The 17,818-nt window shown below is 44.3% G+C and overlaps 1 protein-coding gene across 2 annotated transcripts in view; it reads left to right on the top strand.

Annotated features, from left to right (window-relative positions):
* Nucleotides 1-17,818, top strand: part of RRBP1 (ribosome binding protein 1) — a 139,561-nt gene that overhangs the window by 14,281 nt on the left and 107,462 nt on the right. For both annotated transcript variants that reach the window (XM_063918137.1, XM_063918138.1), the window contains exon 2: nt 12,390-13,086. In XM_063918137.1, the coding sequence (XP_063774207.1) occupies nt 12,411-13,086 (676 nt within the window). In that variant the 5' untranslated portion in view covers nt 12,390-12,410. The remainder of the gene's footprint in view (nt 1-12,389; nt 13,087-17,818) is intronic.

The following is a 17,818-nucleotide window of genomic DNA, read 5'->3' as shown; positions in this document are numbered from 1 at the left end:
ATTGGGGAAGTTGAAACCTGCACATATATTTCTAGGTATTGAAATGAAGCAAACAATTGAGAAAAAAAAATATTTGCATCTGCTTTACATAGAAATTCAGAAGCTCCGAGTCATTTGGGTATTTATTAGCTGCAGGTCTTCCATTTACTTCAATGTTTATTTACTGCGATTTCTAGCATTTTTAGGTACCGTCTGGTCTTAGCTAGGTACAACAGCCAAGGGGAGACACAGCTCCAGCTTTCAAATGTGACTGATTGTAATTAGGTAATTAGGTGGTAGTAGCGATGCCACTTTTAGACAAAATATTGAAAATTGCTTCTAAGTATTAATAATAATAATAATAATAATAATAATAATAGTAGTAAGGCCGTATAGGAAGGAAGTGCGGACTACCACAGATAAAAAGCTTCTGTCTTGTAAGACAGTGGCGTCACTAGGGTTGATGTCACCCAGTGCAGTAAATGGACACTGCGAGCACAGAAGGCCTCGAGAGACTCTCCCTGCACTGCCAGCTTCTCCTCAGTGGCCGGAAGCAAGATGGTGCAGTATCACTTATCACGCAGCGCCTGGACTTGGCTTCCATCATTATGGTGTCGCCCACTCAGATGGTATCACCTGGTGCGGTCCACCATCCCTAATAACACCACTGTTGTAAGAAGAAATAGGTAAGAGGTCTACTCCTGCCAAACCACCTCTAGATGCACATTCCAGTCACCAATGGCTGCTTTAATATCGGTGGCTGATAATGCTGTCCAATAGTGGCTACAGTAAAAACAAGTACAGTTATGGGCCTAATTCAGACCTGATCGCAGCAGCAAATTTGTTAGCTAATGGGCAAAACCATGTGCACTGCAGGTGTGGCAGATATAACATGTGCAGAGTGAGTTAGATTTGGGTGGGTTATTTTGTTTCTGTGCAGGGTAAATAATGGCTGCTTTATTTTTACACTGCAATTTAGATTTCAGTTTGAACACACCCCAGCCAAATCTAACTCTCTTTGTACATGTTATATCTGCCCCTCCTGCAGTGCACATGGTTTTGCCCATTTGCTAACAAATTTTCTGCTGCGATCAGGTCTGAATTAGGACCATAAAACCTTCTAAAGAGGACAAGTGGAGATGTTGTAAATACTGTAACAACAGATTCTATTTTTCATCTTGTACATTATATAAACAAAACAGGTATTTCATGCCAGCTGCCGGGATCCCGGCGGTCAGCATACTGACACCGGGGTCCCGGCAGCAGAATTGGGGGTGCGAGCGCAACAAAGCCTATTGCTTGCTCGGTGGTTTGTTGCGCTCGCCACAGGTTTTGTACCCACTCTATGGGTGTCGTGGACACCCATGAGTGGGAATAGACCCTGTGGTTTGGCATTCCAACTACCAGCATTTTTAGCATTCGGGATCCCGGCGTCGGCATGCTGACCGCCGGGATTACGAGTGCCGGTAACATAACCGCATCCCATATAATTTAATAGCTAGAATCTGATTTATTTTGGTTCCAATTGGAAAAATATGCACTTGTACTGTTCCTAAGGCTTTATTAATCTCCCCCTACTAGGCCCTACACACTGGCCGATAATCGTCAAAGATATGAACGATCTCGTTCATTAATGAACGAGATCCTGTTCATATCTTTGAGTGTGGAGGCTCCAGCAATGAACGATGCGCGGTCCCGTGCTCGTTCATCGCTGGTGCCCCGTCAGCTGTACATGCAGGCCAATATGGGCGATCGCGTCCATGTTTGCCTGCACTTCAATGGAGCCTCGTCACTGCCCCCCCGCCGCCGGGTTGCCCGTCGGCCGTATCCGCCGTCGGGCAGCTCGGCGACGGATCTATAAATGTGTAGGGCCCATTAGACTAATTGGGGGCTTTTATTAAATCTAGTTTGCACACAAATATTTGCTATGATGATCTACAGCAATCTGTTATATTGTAACGCTCCTCTTTCTATTTTTTTTATTTTGTTTTACAAATTCAATCAGGTTTTTATTATGTGGTCTACACTACTTATCCTTGTGTACCAGTGATCATAAATGTCCTTATTTTATTGTTTCTTAACATATGCGATTTACCACTTGGCCAGATAATAAAAGGCCTCAGTGTTTTTATTTTATTGGAGGGATGGGGTTAACATCAGCTGTTCATGATTCCATGCCTTCTCTGCCCTGATTGACTGTCCCCACAGATGACGTATTCTCCTGTCACTGTCATTGTCACACAATCGGCCTTTCTTCCCTGCAGCTGCTCCACATGTTGGCAGAGGTAAACATATCCACCCCAGGGCCGTGACTGGCAGGAGCCAACGTAGTATTAATATTAACCAGTCTCCTATTGAATTCACAAACTATTATGACAGATCATCAAACTTGTTATGTGGTAACTGGTCTTTGTTTTACTGCTGCTAAAATATTAATGGTTCACTTAGATTGTTGGTCACTTTTGAATGGGATCATATGACATCATCTCTTGTAAAATAGATAGATAAAATAGATGTGACTACAAGTATCACTGAGCTAAAATAGATGTGCGTAATACACTCATACAGTCATCAATGTTCTGGAGGTAGACGCTTATAGGTTAATGTGCACTGTTCACTTGCATATCAATGTAATATAAGGCATACGTGCCAACTCTTCCGGAACGGTCAGGGAGAGCCTAAGTTAGGTTTAGACATCTCGGTTAGGTTTAGCCTGTGGGGGAGGGAGTTCTAGAGTTAGGCACCACCGAGGAAGGTTAGGCTGCAAGGGGAAAAAGTTAAGTTTAGGCTGCGGAAAGTGAGGGTTCGGGTTAGGTGGGCATTGAGGGAAGGTTAGTATACTAACCTAATACCTGTCGGGATTCTCACCATTTGGATGACGCTGCCGGTCTTCTGACCATCGTCATATCATGCCCAACCCATTTGCACTTCCATAGTGATAGGTCCTTTCACCTAAAAATCTTGCCATCTCTGACGTCCTAGTGGATGCTGGGAACTCCGTAAGGACCATGGGGAATAGACGGGCTCCGCAGGAGACTGGGCACTCTAAAAGAAAGATTAGGTACTATCTGGTGTGCACTGGCTCCTCCCTCTATGCCCCTCCTCCAGACCTCAGTTAGATCTTTGTGCCCGGCCGAGCTGGATGCACACTAGGGGCTCTCCTGAGCTCCTAGAAAGAAAGTATATGTTAGTTTTTTTATTTTACAGTGAGACCTGCTGGCAACAGGCTCACTGCAACGAGGGACTAAGGGGAGAAGAAGCGAACCTACCTGCTTGCAGCTAGCTTGGGCTTCTTAGGCTACTGGACACCATTAGCTCCAGAGGGATCGACCGCAGTACCCGTCCTTGGTGTTCGTTCCCGGAGCCGCGCCGCCGTCCCCCTTACAGAGCCAGAAGCATGAAGATGGTCCGGAAAATCGGCGGCAGAAGACTTCAGTCTTCACCAAGGTAGCGCACAGCACTGCAGCTTTGCGCCATTGCTCCTCATACACACTTCACACTCCGGTCACTGAGGGTGCAGGGCGCTGGGGGGGGGGGCGCCCTGAGCAGCAATAAAAACACCTTGGCTGGCAAAATAATCACAATATATAGCCCCAGAGGCTATATATGTGATAATTACCCCTGCCAGAATCCATAAAAAAGCGGGAGAAAAGTCAGCGAAAAAGGGGCGGAGCTATCTCCCTCGGCACACTGGCGCCATTTTCTCTTCACAGTGTAGCTGGAAGACAGCTCCCCAGGCTCTCCCCTGTAGTTTTCAGGCTCAAAGGGTTAAAAAGAGAGGGGGGGCACTAAATTTAGGCGCAATATTGTTTATACAAGCAGCTATTGGGGAAAATTCACTCAGTGATAGTGTTTATCCCTACATTATATAGCGCTCTGGTGTGTGCTGGCATACTCTCTCTCTGTCTCCCCAAAGGGCTGTGTGGGGTCCTGTCCTCAGTCAGAGCATTCCCTGTGTGTGTGCGGTGTGTCGGTACGGCTGTGTCGACATGTTTGATGAGGAGGCTTATGTGGAGGCGGAGCAGATGCCGATAAATGGGATGTCGCCCCCTGTGGGCCGACACCAGAGTGGATGGATAGGTGGAAGGTATTAACCGACAGTGTCAACTCCTTACATAAAAGGCTGGATGACGTAACAGCTATGGGACAGCCGGCTTCTCAGCCCGCGCCTGCCCAGGCGTCTCAAAGGCCATCAGGGGCTCAAAGACGCCCGCTCCCTCAGATGGCAGACACAGATGTCGACACGGAGTCTGACTCCAGTGTCGACAAGGTTGAGACATATACACAATCCACTAGGAACATCCGTTACATGATCCCGGCAATAAAAAATGTGTTACACATTTCTGACATTAACCCAAGTACCACTAAAAAAGGGTTTTATGTTTGGGGAGAAAAAGCAGGCAGTGTTTTGTTCCCCCATCTAATGAGTGAATGAAGTGTGAAAAAGCGTGGGTTCCCCCGATAAGAAACTGGTAATTTCTAAAAAGTTACTGATGGCGTACCTTTTCCCGCCAGAGGATAAGTTACGCTGGGAGATATTCCCTAGGGTGGATAAGGCGCTCACACGTTTGTCAAAAAAGGTGGCACTGCCGTCTTAGGATACGGCCACTTTGAAGGTACCTGCTGATAAAAAGCAGGAGGCTATCCTGAAGTCTGTATTTACACACTCAGGTACTAGACTGAGACCTGCAGATAGTGCTGCTGCAGCGTGGTCTGTAACCCTGTCAAACAGGGATACTATTTTGCGAACATAAGACGTCGTCTTATATATGAGGGATGCACAGAGGGATATTTTGCCGGCTGGCATCCAGAATTAATGCAATGTCCATTCTGTCAGGAGGGTATTAGAGACCCGACACTGGACAGGTGATGCTGACTTTAAAAGGCACATAGAGCCTTATAAGGGTGAGGAATTGTTTGGGGATGGTCTCTGGGACCTCGTATCCACAGCAACAGCTGGGAAGGAAAAATTTTTACCTCAGGTTTCCTCACAGCCTAAGAAAGCACTGTATTATCAGGTACAGTCCTTTCGGCTTCAGTAAAGCAAGCGGGTCAAAGGCGCTTCCTTTCTGCACAGAGACGAGGGAAGAGGGAAAAAGCTGCACCAGTCAGCCAGTTCCCAGAATCAAAATTCTTCTCCCGCTTCCTCTGAGTCCACCGCATGACGCGGGGGCTCCACAGGCGTAGCCAGGTACGGTGGGGGGCCGCCTCAAAAATTTCAGCGATCAGTGGGCTCGCTCACAGGTGGATCCCTGGATCCTTCAAGTAGTATCTCAGGGGTACAGGCTGGAATTCGTGGCGTCTCCCCCCCGCCGTTTCCTCAAATCTGCCTTGCCGACAACTCCCTCAGGCAGGGAGGCTGTGCTAGAGGCAATTCACAAGCTGTATTCCCAGCAGGTGATAGTCAAGGTGCCCCTACTTCAACAAGGACGGGGTTACTATTCCACACTGTTTGTGGTACCGAAACCGGACGGTTCGGTGAGACCCATTTTAAATTTGAAGTCCTTGAACACATACATAAAAAAATTCAAGTTCAAGATGGAATCGCTCAGGGCGGTTATTGCAAGCCTGGAGGAGGGGGATTACATGGTATCCCTGGACATCAAGGATGCTTACCTACATGTCCCCATTTACCATCCTCAACAGGAGTACCTCAGATTTGTGGTACAGGATTGCCATTACCAATTCCAAACACTGCCGTTTGGACTGTCCACGGCACCGAGGGTCTTTACCAAGGTAATGGCAGAAATGATGATACTCCTTCGAAAAAAGGGAGTTTTTAATTATCCCGTACTTGGACGATCTCCTTATAAAGGCGAGGTCCATGGAGCAGTTGTTGGTCGGAGTAGCACTATCTCGGGAAGTGCTACAACAGCACGGATGGATTCTATACATTCCAAAGTCACAGCTGGTTCCTACCACACGCCTGCTGTTCCTGGGGATGGTTCTGGACACAGAACAGAAAAAAATGTTTCTCCCGCAGGAGAAAGCCAAGGAGCTGTCATCTCTAGTCAGAGACCTCCTGAAACCAAAACAGGTATCGGTGCATCACTGCACACGAGTCCTGGGAAAAATGGTAGCTTCTTATGAAGCAAAATTCCATTCGGCAGGTTCCATACAAGAACCTTTCAGTGGGACCTCTTGGACAAGTGGTCGGAATCGCATCTTCAGATGCATCGGCTGATAACCCTGTCTCCAAGGACCAGGGTATCTCTACTGTGGTGGCTGCAGAGTGCTCATCTTCAAGAGGGCCGCAGATTCGGCATACAGGACTGGGTCCTGGTAACCACGGATGCCAGCCTTCGAGGCTGGGGGGCAGTCACACAGGGAAGAAATTTCCAAGGACTTTGGTCAAGTCAGGAGTCGTCCCTACACATAAATATTCTGGAACTGAGGGCCATTTACAATGCCCTAAGTCTGGCAAGGCCTCTGCTTCAAAACCAGCCGGTACTGATCCAATCAGACAACATCACGGCAGTCGCCCATGTAAACCGACAGGGCGGCACAAGAAGCAGGATGGCGATGGCAGAAGCCACAAGGATTCTCCGATGGGCGGAAAATCACGTCTTAGCACTGTCAGCAGTGTTCATTCCGGGAGTGGACATCTGGGAAGCAGACTTCCTCAGCAGACACGACCGACACCCGGGAGAGTGGGGACTTCATCCAGAAGTCTTCCAACTGTTGGTAAACCGTTGGGAAAGGCCACAGGTGGACATGATGGCGTCCCGCCTAAACAAAAAACTAGATATTGCGCCAGGTCAAGGGACCCTCAGGCAATAGCTGTGGACGCTCTAGTGACACCGTGGGTGTACCAGTCGGTTTATGTATTCCCTCCTCTGCCTCTCATACCAAAGGTACTGAGAATAATAAGAAAACGAGGAGTAAGAACGATACTCGTGGTTCCGGATGGGCCAAGAAGAGCTTGGTACCCAGAACTTCAAGAAATAATATCAGAGGACCCATGGCCTCTACCGCTCAGACAGGATCTGCTACAGCAGGGGCCCTGTCTGTTCCAAGACTTACCGCTGCTGCGTTGGACGGCATGGCGGTTGAATTCCGGATCCTAAAGCAAAAGGGCGTTCCGGAGGAAGTCATTCCTACGCTGATAAAAGCCAGGAAAGAAGTAACCGCAAACCATTATCACCGTATTTGGCGAAAATATGTTGCGTGGTGTGAGGCCAGGAAGGCCCCAACAGAGGAATTTCAGCTGGGTCGTTTTCTGCACTTCCTACAGTCAGGAGTGACTATGGGCCTAAATTTGGGTTCCATTAAGGTCCAGATTTCGGCTCTGTCGATTTTCTTCCAGAAAGAACTGGCTTCACTGCCTGGAGTTCAGACATTTGTAAAGGGAGTGCTACATATTCAGCCCCTTTTTTGTGCCTTCTGTGGCACCTTGGGATCTCAACGTGGTGTTGAGTTTCTTAAAATCACATTGGTTTGAGCCACTTAAAACTGTGGATTTGAAATATCTCACGTGGAAAGTGGTCATGTAATTGGCCTTGGCTTCGGCCAGGCGTGTGTCAGAATTGGCGGCTTTGTCATGTAAAAGCCCTTATCTGATTTTCCATATGGATAGGGCAGAATTGAGGACTCGTCCCCAGTTTCTCCCTAAGGTGGTATCAGCTTTTCACTTGAACCAACCTATTGTAGTGCCTGCGGCTACTAGGGACTTGGAAGATTCCAAGTTACTGGACGTAGTCAGGGCCTTAAAAATTATATTTCCAGGACGGCTGGAGTCAGGAAAACTGACTCGTTTTTTATCCTGTAGGCACCCAACAAAATAGGTGCTCCTGCTCTAAGCAGACTATTGCTCGCTGAATTTGTAGCACAATTCAGCTGGAGCATTCTGCGGCTGGATTGCCGCATCCTAAATCAGTAACAGCCCATTCCACAAGGAAAGTGGGCTCATCTTGGGCGGCTGCCCGAGGGGTCTCGGCTTTACAACTTTGCCGAGCTGCAACTTGGTCAGGGGCAAACACGTTTGCTAAATTCTACAAATTTGATACCCTGGCTGAGGAGGACCTTGAGTTCTCTCATTCGGTGCTGCAGAGTCATCCGCACTCTCCCGCCCGTTTGGGAGCTTTGGTATAATCCCCATGGTCCTTACGGAGTTCCCAGCATCCACTAGGACGTCAGAGAAAATAAGATTTTACTCACCGGTAAATCTATTTCTCGTAGTCCGTAGTGGATGCTGGGCGCCCATCCCAAGTGCGGATTGTCTGCAATACTTGTATATAGTTATTGCCTAACTAAAGGGTTATTGTTGAGCCATCTGTTGAGAGGCTCAGTTATATTTCATACTGTTAACTGGGTATAGTATCACGAGTTATACGGTGTGATTGGTGTGGCTGGTATGAGTCTTACCCGGGATTCAAAATCCTTCCTTATTGTGTCAGCTCTTCCGGGCACAGTATCCTAACTGAGGTCTGGAGGAGGGGCATAGAGGGAGGAGCCAGTGCACACCAGATAGTACCTAATCTTTCTTTTAGAGTGCCCAGTCTCCTGCGGAGCCCGTCTATTCCCCATGGTCCTTACGGAGTTCCCAGCATCCACTACGGACTACGAGAAATAGATTTACCGGTGAGTAAAATCTTATTTTTAAAGCTATGTCTTCATTCCATATTAGTCTCCTACCACTGCTTCTACAAGGTACTATTTTCCTGCCAAGAAATGTATACTGCTTTAGTAGAACCTACCTGTCACTCAGATATTTAGTGTCTGTTTTGGCTGTGTGCTAAAAATGCGGCAGTGTTGGCAGACATGTCTGCCACAAGCGTCTGTCTGTAGACAAGGCACAGTGCAGCTAGTGTTTCCATTTTTAGGAATATTTCTGGGTTTCCCGTATAGGTTAACACTGTGCTGCTAAGAAAAAAAACTCCAAAGTGGAAAGACTGATGCAGCTCCTCAGCTGGAAATATGTCTAGAACCAGACTCAATGTCACAGAGGGAGACATAGATATAGCTTGGTTTCTGGACCTCTAGTTTTCATGTATTTATTCACAGATACCGAGGGGGAGATGTACTAAGCCTTTCAGTGTGATACAGTGACGAGAGACAAAGTACAAGTCAATCAGCTCCTAACTGTCATGCTTGAAAAATGACAGGAGGTGATTGGTTGGTGCTTTTTCTCTCTCCGAGGTTCAGTACATCTACCCCGGGGTGTTTCTTTTTTTTCTTCTTCAACACCCTTTATTTATATTAATGAGAACATATGACAATGTAATAGCATTTTCTAGTATTAATGGCATACGTATTTGTACAGCGACGTACATATGACAGACAATTGTATATTGTTTAACACGTAAAATAAGTTTAAAAAAAAGACATAATAATCACAGAATTATAACTATTGCTGGGCAATCATGGTCAGAACAACAGACATTTTATCTGGCAGCCTCTCACCCATCAGTTATCATGGAGCATACACTGCGCAGATGACTTGGAAAGTAATAAAGTGTACAGAGATAAAGTACCATCCAATCAGCTCCTAACTACCATACCACAGGCTGTGACAGGAGCTGATTGGTTGGTACTTTTTGATATCTGTGTGGGTGTGGATCATTGGCTCGACAGTAACTAGGTCGACCGTCATTAGGTCGACCACTACTGGTCGACAGTGACTATTGCGACACCTAAAATAGGTCGACGTGGTCAATTAGGTCGACATTGAAAAAGGTTGACATGATTTTTTTTTAAAAACTTGATGTCATTTTCTTCGTAAAGTGACCAGGAGCCCCAATTAGTGCACCTTGTCCCCTCGCGGCTTCGGGCAAGGTTACAATTCCCAATCGTAATACATGTGGATCGGAAAGTATAAAAAAGTTCAAACAGTGAAAAAAAATGTGAAAAACTTATGTCACCCTTTACATGTGTCGAACTTTGCCTCGTTGACCTAGTGACCATGTTGACCTAATGCATGTTTACCAGTGGTCGACCTAAAGACCTGATACCATCTGTGTTCCTCCCTTGGAATACACTGCATACACTGCCCGGTGCGTCTGTCTTGTAACTTTAAAGTTTTGCATTGGATGGATGTGCTGGATGATTTAGCATATCCACCCGATCACTAATTTGAGATTGGTCGTGCAAATATACTGTATAATTATCTGCAGATCGCCCAGATAATTGTACATATAGTGTATGCCCAGCATTAGCAAAAATCCTGACAAATTGTTCAGGTTCACACTTGTGTAGTTCTCCAGATGTGTATAAGTAGGGAGCAGAAAGTACAGTATAAGGACAAAACCTGCTGTTCTTTTATTTGGATTTAATTGAGGTACTGCTAATAAGATTGGGGGAGTGGGGGAACTGCTAATGCCCCTTTCACACTAAGCTGAGAACCTGGGTTATTGGTGGGACAAGCTGGCACAACCGCGGTCTGGCTGTGTGTGAAAGGGTTGACCTTGGTCGTGCATCCTGGGTCCTTGACCCAGGTCGCAACCAGTTTTTTCCCCAGGTAACCTGTAATGTGAAAGGCAGACCCAAGTCATACATCACACAGGTCATGCCTAAAAGGCTGCTGACTAGCAGGCTCAAGAGCGCCTGGAGATGACATCATCTCCAAGCATCCTGTGTGATTTGCGCTGACCCGGGTTCTGGAGGTGGTGTGAAAGGGGTAGGTATATCTCTAATCTGTGTTCAGTATCCTGGTTCAGGCACAGGTCGGAGCCAGGGCTTTAATGAGAAAGGGGTATAATGTAAGTGTTTACTATATATAATATAAGTGTTTCTTGTTTATTCTTATTTCACTTTATTATGACTATGGCTGGGTACGCATCAAAATGAAGTGCTTCCCACTGACGGCATGACCGATATAACGATATATCAGTCAGCCATACACACTGAATGATATATCATGCAACAGTGCAATATATCGCTCATGGCTGCATTTAGAATGCTTGCCGTCTTTGCCAGGCCCAGCAAACGTGGTAGCGCAATTGGGGGTTCACACTAGACAATATTGCCGATATATCGTTCCAATCTGCGTTGGAACGATATATATTATCTAATGTGTACCCAACCTGACATGAGAAAAAAATGCATGGATGCACTAGCAATTGTAGATTCCTTTTCATATTGACTATTTCATACTGGTTACATGTTTTGCATATTGAATGTTCTGTTTGGTCATTACTCCCCATGCTATTTATACAACAATATATATTACGCTGCACATAAGACCTCAGAGAAAGTCAACAGTGCAATTGAAGGAGCATGAAATAAAGATCTACCTTTTCAAAACTACACCTGTCATCTACACAACATGGGCCTTGTGTATGAAGTACAAAATGGCTAAGCTGTTGCGTAAAATCTTATTTGGTTGTATCATGCGCATCAGTTTGCAAAATTAAAAGCTGATATATCTGCTTAGTCTAATTCAGAGATGTAGGCTAATGCGTTCACAGCTGCAATCCTGTATGCATCAGATGTGTATGCTGGCCATACACTTGTGCGATTGCATGCAATGCGATATTGGGCCCGATTTACCTTGAAGCTCACATTGCGATAAATCTCATGGAAAGTGCTTTTTTTGTGCATTCGATGCGCATACAATCTTGCGATTTATCGCATACCCCTTACGACCGAAAATCAGGTGACCAGAAATGGGTGGAGGGAGTGTCCAGGAACTGAGCTAAGTAACTCACAGATCGCACATCGCAGTGCGATTTATCGAATGTGGTAAAAACAGCATGCAATCGCACGTGCAATCCGATAAATATTAAGTGCAGCTCATAAGATCTTGAGACGCGAGATTCGACCGGCGTAACCGCTCATCGTGTCGCATGGTACATAAGATGTGCATAGAATCCTGCGATTTATCGCACAGACGCGGTCGAAATCGTAGGATTGTACCAGACATCTCTCAAGTGTATGGGCACCATTACTTTGAGCAGTAAGCCAGCGACATCCTGCAGTTAGCAGAGAAGGTTCCATTTTCCTATGTGGCCTGCTCGATTGTCCTTGGGCTGCTGCATGCTAATCTTGGCTGCTTAAAGAGCTTTTCTTCTTTTTGCAAACATATCTTCTATATGTTTAAATTCTAGGCATATCAAGTCTTCCTTACAGGATCTTCCAATAGACAGGCAGACAGAAAATGCATAGAATAAAATTATATTTACTTCTGAAGTATTTGAATTTGTAGGTATTTGTCTAAACAAATTGCAACTGACATTTTAATAATAAACATGCTGTGTTTAATTATACGTCTCACCTGTGATAGTGCAAATGTTTGCAAATACTTTTTATAGCTTTAAAAATATGGTTCCTGAATTAAGACTAATAAAATGCCAACCTGCAAATTACCTTTAGTAGAGCATTTCCTACAGAGATACAGAATGCTTGGAATGCTTTTTTTTTCTTTCTTCACTTGGATGAAAATTTGTCTGACCTCTGTTTCTTTCTTATTTTAGGTATCCTAAAAGAAAATCAGTATGGATTTATACGATCCTCAGACTTTAGGAGTAATGGTATTTGGAGGTTTCATGGTTATATCGGCCATTGGTATTGTCCTTGTGTCTACCTTTTCTATGAAAGAGACCTCATATGAAGAAGCTCTGGCCAAGCAACGCAAAGAGCTGGAAAAGAGCCTATTACCAAAAGTTGATAAAAAGAAAAAAGATAAGCTGCCTGAAAAAAAAGGAAAATCTAAGAAGAAGGAAGACAAACCCAATGGAAAGTTACCTGAACATGAACCAGCAGTGGATTCCAACGAGCAGAAAAAAGTTGAATTGGAACCTGTAGTTGTAGTAGAGGCAGTAAAGGTTCAGGTAACTCCTATAGCACCAGTTGTGACCCCACCACCAGTAAAGGCTGCACCTTCCCCTAAAGACAAAAAGAAAAAGCAAGAGAAGAAAGTCCAAAAGGTTGAACCATCTCAGGCTCCAGTGCTGGCTGTGACCAAGCCGGTTTCGAAGCAAGTTCCAGTTTTGGAAGTTGCAGCAAAAGAAGTGCCTGTAGTAGCAGTTCCTCCTGTTGGATCTCGGCCAAGCCCACCAGTCACTAGCTCACATCCTCCTAAAAAAGTTGAAGCTGTTGTGAACCACGATGATCATAAAAATGAGGCAGCTCCAAAGAAGAAGAATGTGCCAAAGAAGAAAGCTGAGCCAGGTGTGTGATATGTCTTGATTTTTTTACACATTTATAGAAATCAGAGAATCAGAATCAGCTTTATTGGCCAGGTGTACTCACGTACACTAGGAATTTTTTGTGGTACGATGCATTGCCAAGCAGCAACATGAACGGGGAATACATAGCATTAGAAGGTGGAAGAACGTAGCATACATTACAAACATTACACGTATAAGTTCATACTGCACATTGCAACTGTAGGGTAGACTCAACATATTATACATATTATACATGTAAAGAACTAAGGCTTCTTGGCATAGCAGCACCGAGGCAGCCATCCGTGGCACCATCTTGAACTCAAAGGGGGAGGTTCAAATGTTTGAAAAATCGGTTGGGTGTCTGTTTTTTCCTGTCTATTAGATAGTAAAAAACAGACTCCCAAATGACTTTTCAAAATTTTGAATCTCCCCCACACAATGCACATAATACAGAAGATTTAAGTAATACATCAAAAGATAAACCACCCAGACATAAAAGAAAACCTTGAGCAAACAGAAAGCATAATGCATGATTGGTGTAGGCATCTTGGGTAATAACCTCCAAGGGTTGTGTATTCCACTCTCACAAGGTACCAGGTGCGGCAGCCATCTTGGGAGCACTGCGTAGGATTTCCCAGGATGGAATAGTCCACCCCTAGAAGAGATGACACAAAATGGGGAGATTGCAGAGTCCTAAAGTTCAGAGTAGGGTTCCAACAAAACCATCAGGTGCATGTATTTTTCATCCCATCCACAAGCGCACCAGATGAGGCAGCCATGTTAGGTGCACTACAAAGGTTACACAGTGGGAGATGAGCCATACAAGGACCAAATGCATGTATGGGAAAACTGACACGTGTGTAGGAGTATGCTATACCCTGCATGGAAAGGTCCAAATGAAGCACACCTTGCCCACGGAGGAACCATCCGAGGCAACCATGTGGGGCGCACTGCATAGGTTTCTGCTGGCAGGGTGTGCAATCAATGGAGGTAAACATTACAGGAATAGCACACAATGGGGTGGAACTTAAGTACGCTGTAAGAAAAAAAGAAGAGAAAAACACATTTGCAGGAAAACTGTACTAACATTATTTTGTGAAAATTATAAATGTCCTGGTCTCATGGGAGCAGTGCGGGTGGGTGTGAGAATGTGGGGAGCACACTAATGGCCAATGGAAATGACCCAACAAAGTCTGGTCCTGGTGCACGCCCCTCAGTTCCCTGCTCAGCTTGAGGGGTAGTCCTCAGGGCAGTCATGATGTTATTGGACAGAGAAGTAGTAGGCATTGGTCCTGGTGTTCTCATGGCAGAGGTAAGGAGAGGCCACATAATGGTACTGAGTTGCAGTGTTAGGGTAACTAGTGTAAATGAGAGATTTTAGCGTAGTTTAAAGTCCAAATCCAGTTCAAACTCCGGTTCTAACTTTATCCTTAAAATACATCCTTAACAAATGCATACTTCACAAATGCATGCAGGCCAAGTCCTGACTGCAGGCCTTGATGATATTGCTCTTAAATGCTACACACCAAGGGCCTAATTCAGAGTTGATCGCAGCAGCACATTTGTTAGCATTTCGCACAACCATGTGCACTGCAGGGGAGGCAGATATAACATATGCAGAGAGAGTTAGATTTGGGTGGGGTGTATTCAAACAGAAATTTAAATTGCAGTGTAAAAATAAAGCAACTAGTATTTACCCTGCACAGAAACAAAATAACCCACCCAAAGCTAACTCTCTCTGCAAATGTTATATCTGCCACACCTGCAGTGCACATGGGGGGTAATTCCGAGTTGATCGTAGCAGGAACTTTGTTAGCAGTTGGGCAAAACCATGTGCACTGCAGGGGAGGCAGATGTCACATGTGCAGAGAGAGTTAGATTTGGGTGAGGTGTGTTCAAACTGCAATCTAAATTGCAGTGTAAAAATAAAGCAGCCAGTATTTACCCTGCACAGAAACAAAATAACCCACCCAAATCTAAATCTCTCTGCACATGTACAAATTTGCTGCTGCGATCAACTTTGAATTAGGCCCTATATCAGTTGGCAAAGGGGGAGGTGTGCAATCAGAAGTTAAGCTAACTAACAGAAGGGGATTTTGTATTGAAGATAGGTCACAGACATGTGCAGACAAACTTTCTTGGGGTGTGAAAAGTGTAGCCAGAGAGAGATGATATACTCAGATATACAAGCATGGGGATGTATATTATCATAATTACTATTATTAAAATCATTTGTTCCCTTTGCATGAATATTGCATAGATAATAAGGAAAGGTGACACTTGTATTTCCAACTTTTTATTTGGTGCACTTTTACAGAAACTACAGTACTATGCTGTGGTTTCAACACACCCTATTTTTTTGGTTTTCAGACCCATGCAAACTTAGATGCACTCTGTTAAAGTGTAATGCAGGCCATACAGCTATGGCCCGATTCCTCGTTCTGCCAGTCCAGTCCGCTGACTGGCAGATAACTATATTCAGCGATCTGTTGGGGACTCAACAGAAGCAGCATGTTAAAAAAAACCTGACTTACAGATCCCGATAATCAGGGATTTCCACCATTTTGGATTTTTCCGACCCAGGCATGAGCAGAATGGAGAATTGCCCCAATGCTCCCTTAATGTATGGGCACCATTAGATATATATTCCCTTATGTTTAGCTTAGTCATGGAAGACTGGAGATTCTACCATTAATGTAAAAGGTGTGTACAAAATAAATTGCAACATAACCTGCCTGTTCTTTATTAAATAAGTAACTTTGCCTCTAAGTTCTCAAGTACACATGGGCTGTTAGTGAGGCACAGTGTGGACCATTGCTGATTTCAGTAGTGTGCTCAATGCTCCTTGTGCAGTGAGTGGGTCAAATATCATATGGAAAACGATGAATTGCCTGAGGCTTTAATTACTGTACAGAGGCATTGTCTGGAACACATTAACTTTATTGATGTCCAGGAAACTGTATCCTTTGCTTTCTAGGGATGACATGGGACAGATAGAAAGCAAAGATAATAGCAACACAGAACATAGTGTCTATAATTCAGGTGTACTCATTTATTTTGTGTGTGCCAAATGGGTTATATTTTTTTGCTGTTCTTGAATTACTTTCATTGCCTGTTTTTATTTTTTTTATTTTCGTAGTTAATTATGTTTTTTACTTGCTACTTTTTATGGATGTAGCATAAGCTAGTAATTTTTGGTTACGATAAAATCCAGTGTTATACTTTGACACGTATCTCTGCTAAACGAATACAATTTTTAAAAAATATTTATTGATTTTACTAATATGTTTATATTTGTTGGTGGTTACTAATTCTCTATTATGTGTGTTTTTAAATTTAGGTCCAATTTTTGTCCCTGTATATTTCAACTTAAATATCTGTACTTATTAGGTATTGTAAATAGTGTAGTTTTTATTTAATCTATGCTGTCTTGGTTGGCAGCATTTTACGATCGCTCCCCTAGGCTTGTATAGACATGACCGTAAGGTCTTCGCTCACATTATGGCCAACCGCAACATGGGTGACCACTGGTAGCCATCACATCGCCCACTGCTGATCTAGGGAATGGGTGTGGTATAGAGGATCTACCATGTCTAGGTAGGCAGTTATTTGGTCGACATGCATATTATATGGTTGACATGGACAAAAGGTCGACCTATGAAAGGTCAACACAGGAAAAGGTCAACATGGACAAAAGGTCAACAGGATCAAAATGTCAACATGGCAATGGTTGGCACATAAATGGTCGACACACTTTTATTTGCATTTTTGAAATTTATGTGGATTGTTTTTCCATCAGGGACCACCATTTGTAGAAATGTATCTCCTATTGGGCTCGCTTTGTTCGCCACGCTTCACTTGATACCCTTTGGGCATGATGTCACGCTCCGCTCCGTTTCACTCGACTAAAGGTTACTACAGGTTGTTATTTGTGATGTGGATAGTGAAGGATGGAAAAAGTTCTAAAACATGAAAACCCCCCAAAAAACATGTCTCGACCATATGTGTGTCATCCGTTGCCATGAAGACCATTTGAACCTGTCAACCTTTTGTCCATGTCGACCTTTCCCAGTGTTGAACTTTCATAGGTCAACCCTTTGTCCATGTCAACCTTTTGTCAGTGTCGATCTAATGCATGTCAACTATATTGGGTCAACCTATTGACTGTCGACCTAGACATTGTCTATACATTGGAACCCCTAGGGAATACATTAGATTAAGCGCTCAATTTGGCTACTGACAAGTCTGCTAAACATGATTTTATGAAGACTGGTGCACAGGTAATACAGATTTTGTCAGACACTTTTTTTCATTTTTTAAACCTTAGTAAAAAAAATATCACATAGGATTTGGTGGCTTCAATATATCAATACAAGGTTTTTCTGAATTGTAATGGCTCTTGTTCTAAGGATTCAGTTCTCTTTGATGGGTTGGTATTGGGAGGTCACCATACCGACCCCGGGATCCTGGTCTCCAGAATGCCGGTGGGGAGCGAGCACAATGAAGCCCCTTGTGGACTCGCTACGCTCGCCACAGGTTCTTTATGGGTGTCATGTCGACTGTCGGGCTGTCCAATGCTCGGGATTCTGACGTCTGTACCACCGGTCACATGACTATATTCCCTCCTTGTTATGCTGCTGCTTTCACCTTACATAATAGAACATATGGTAATATAATTTCAGTTCACAGAGCATGATCATTTTACATTAGTGATTCCTACAGTATTTGTGAAT

This window comes from Pseudophryne corroboree, chromosome 4 (genome assembly GCF_028390025.1).
Source record: "Pseudophryne corroboree isolate aPseCor3 chromosome 4, aPseCor3.hap2, whole genome shotgun sequence".
In the NCBI taxonomy this organism is placed as follows: domain Eukaryota; kingdom Metazoa; phylum Chordata; class Amphibia; order Anura; family Myobatrachidae; genus Pseudophryne; species Pseudophryne corroboree.
The sequence above is the reverse complement of the archived record's forward strand: the minus strand, read 5'-3'. Positions and strand labels throughout refer to the sequence as shown.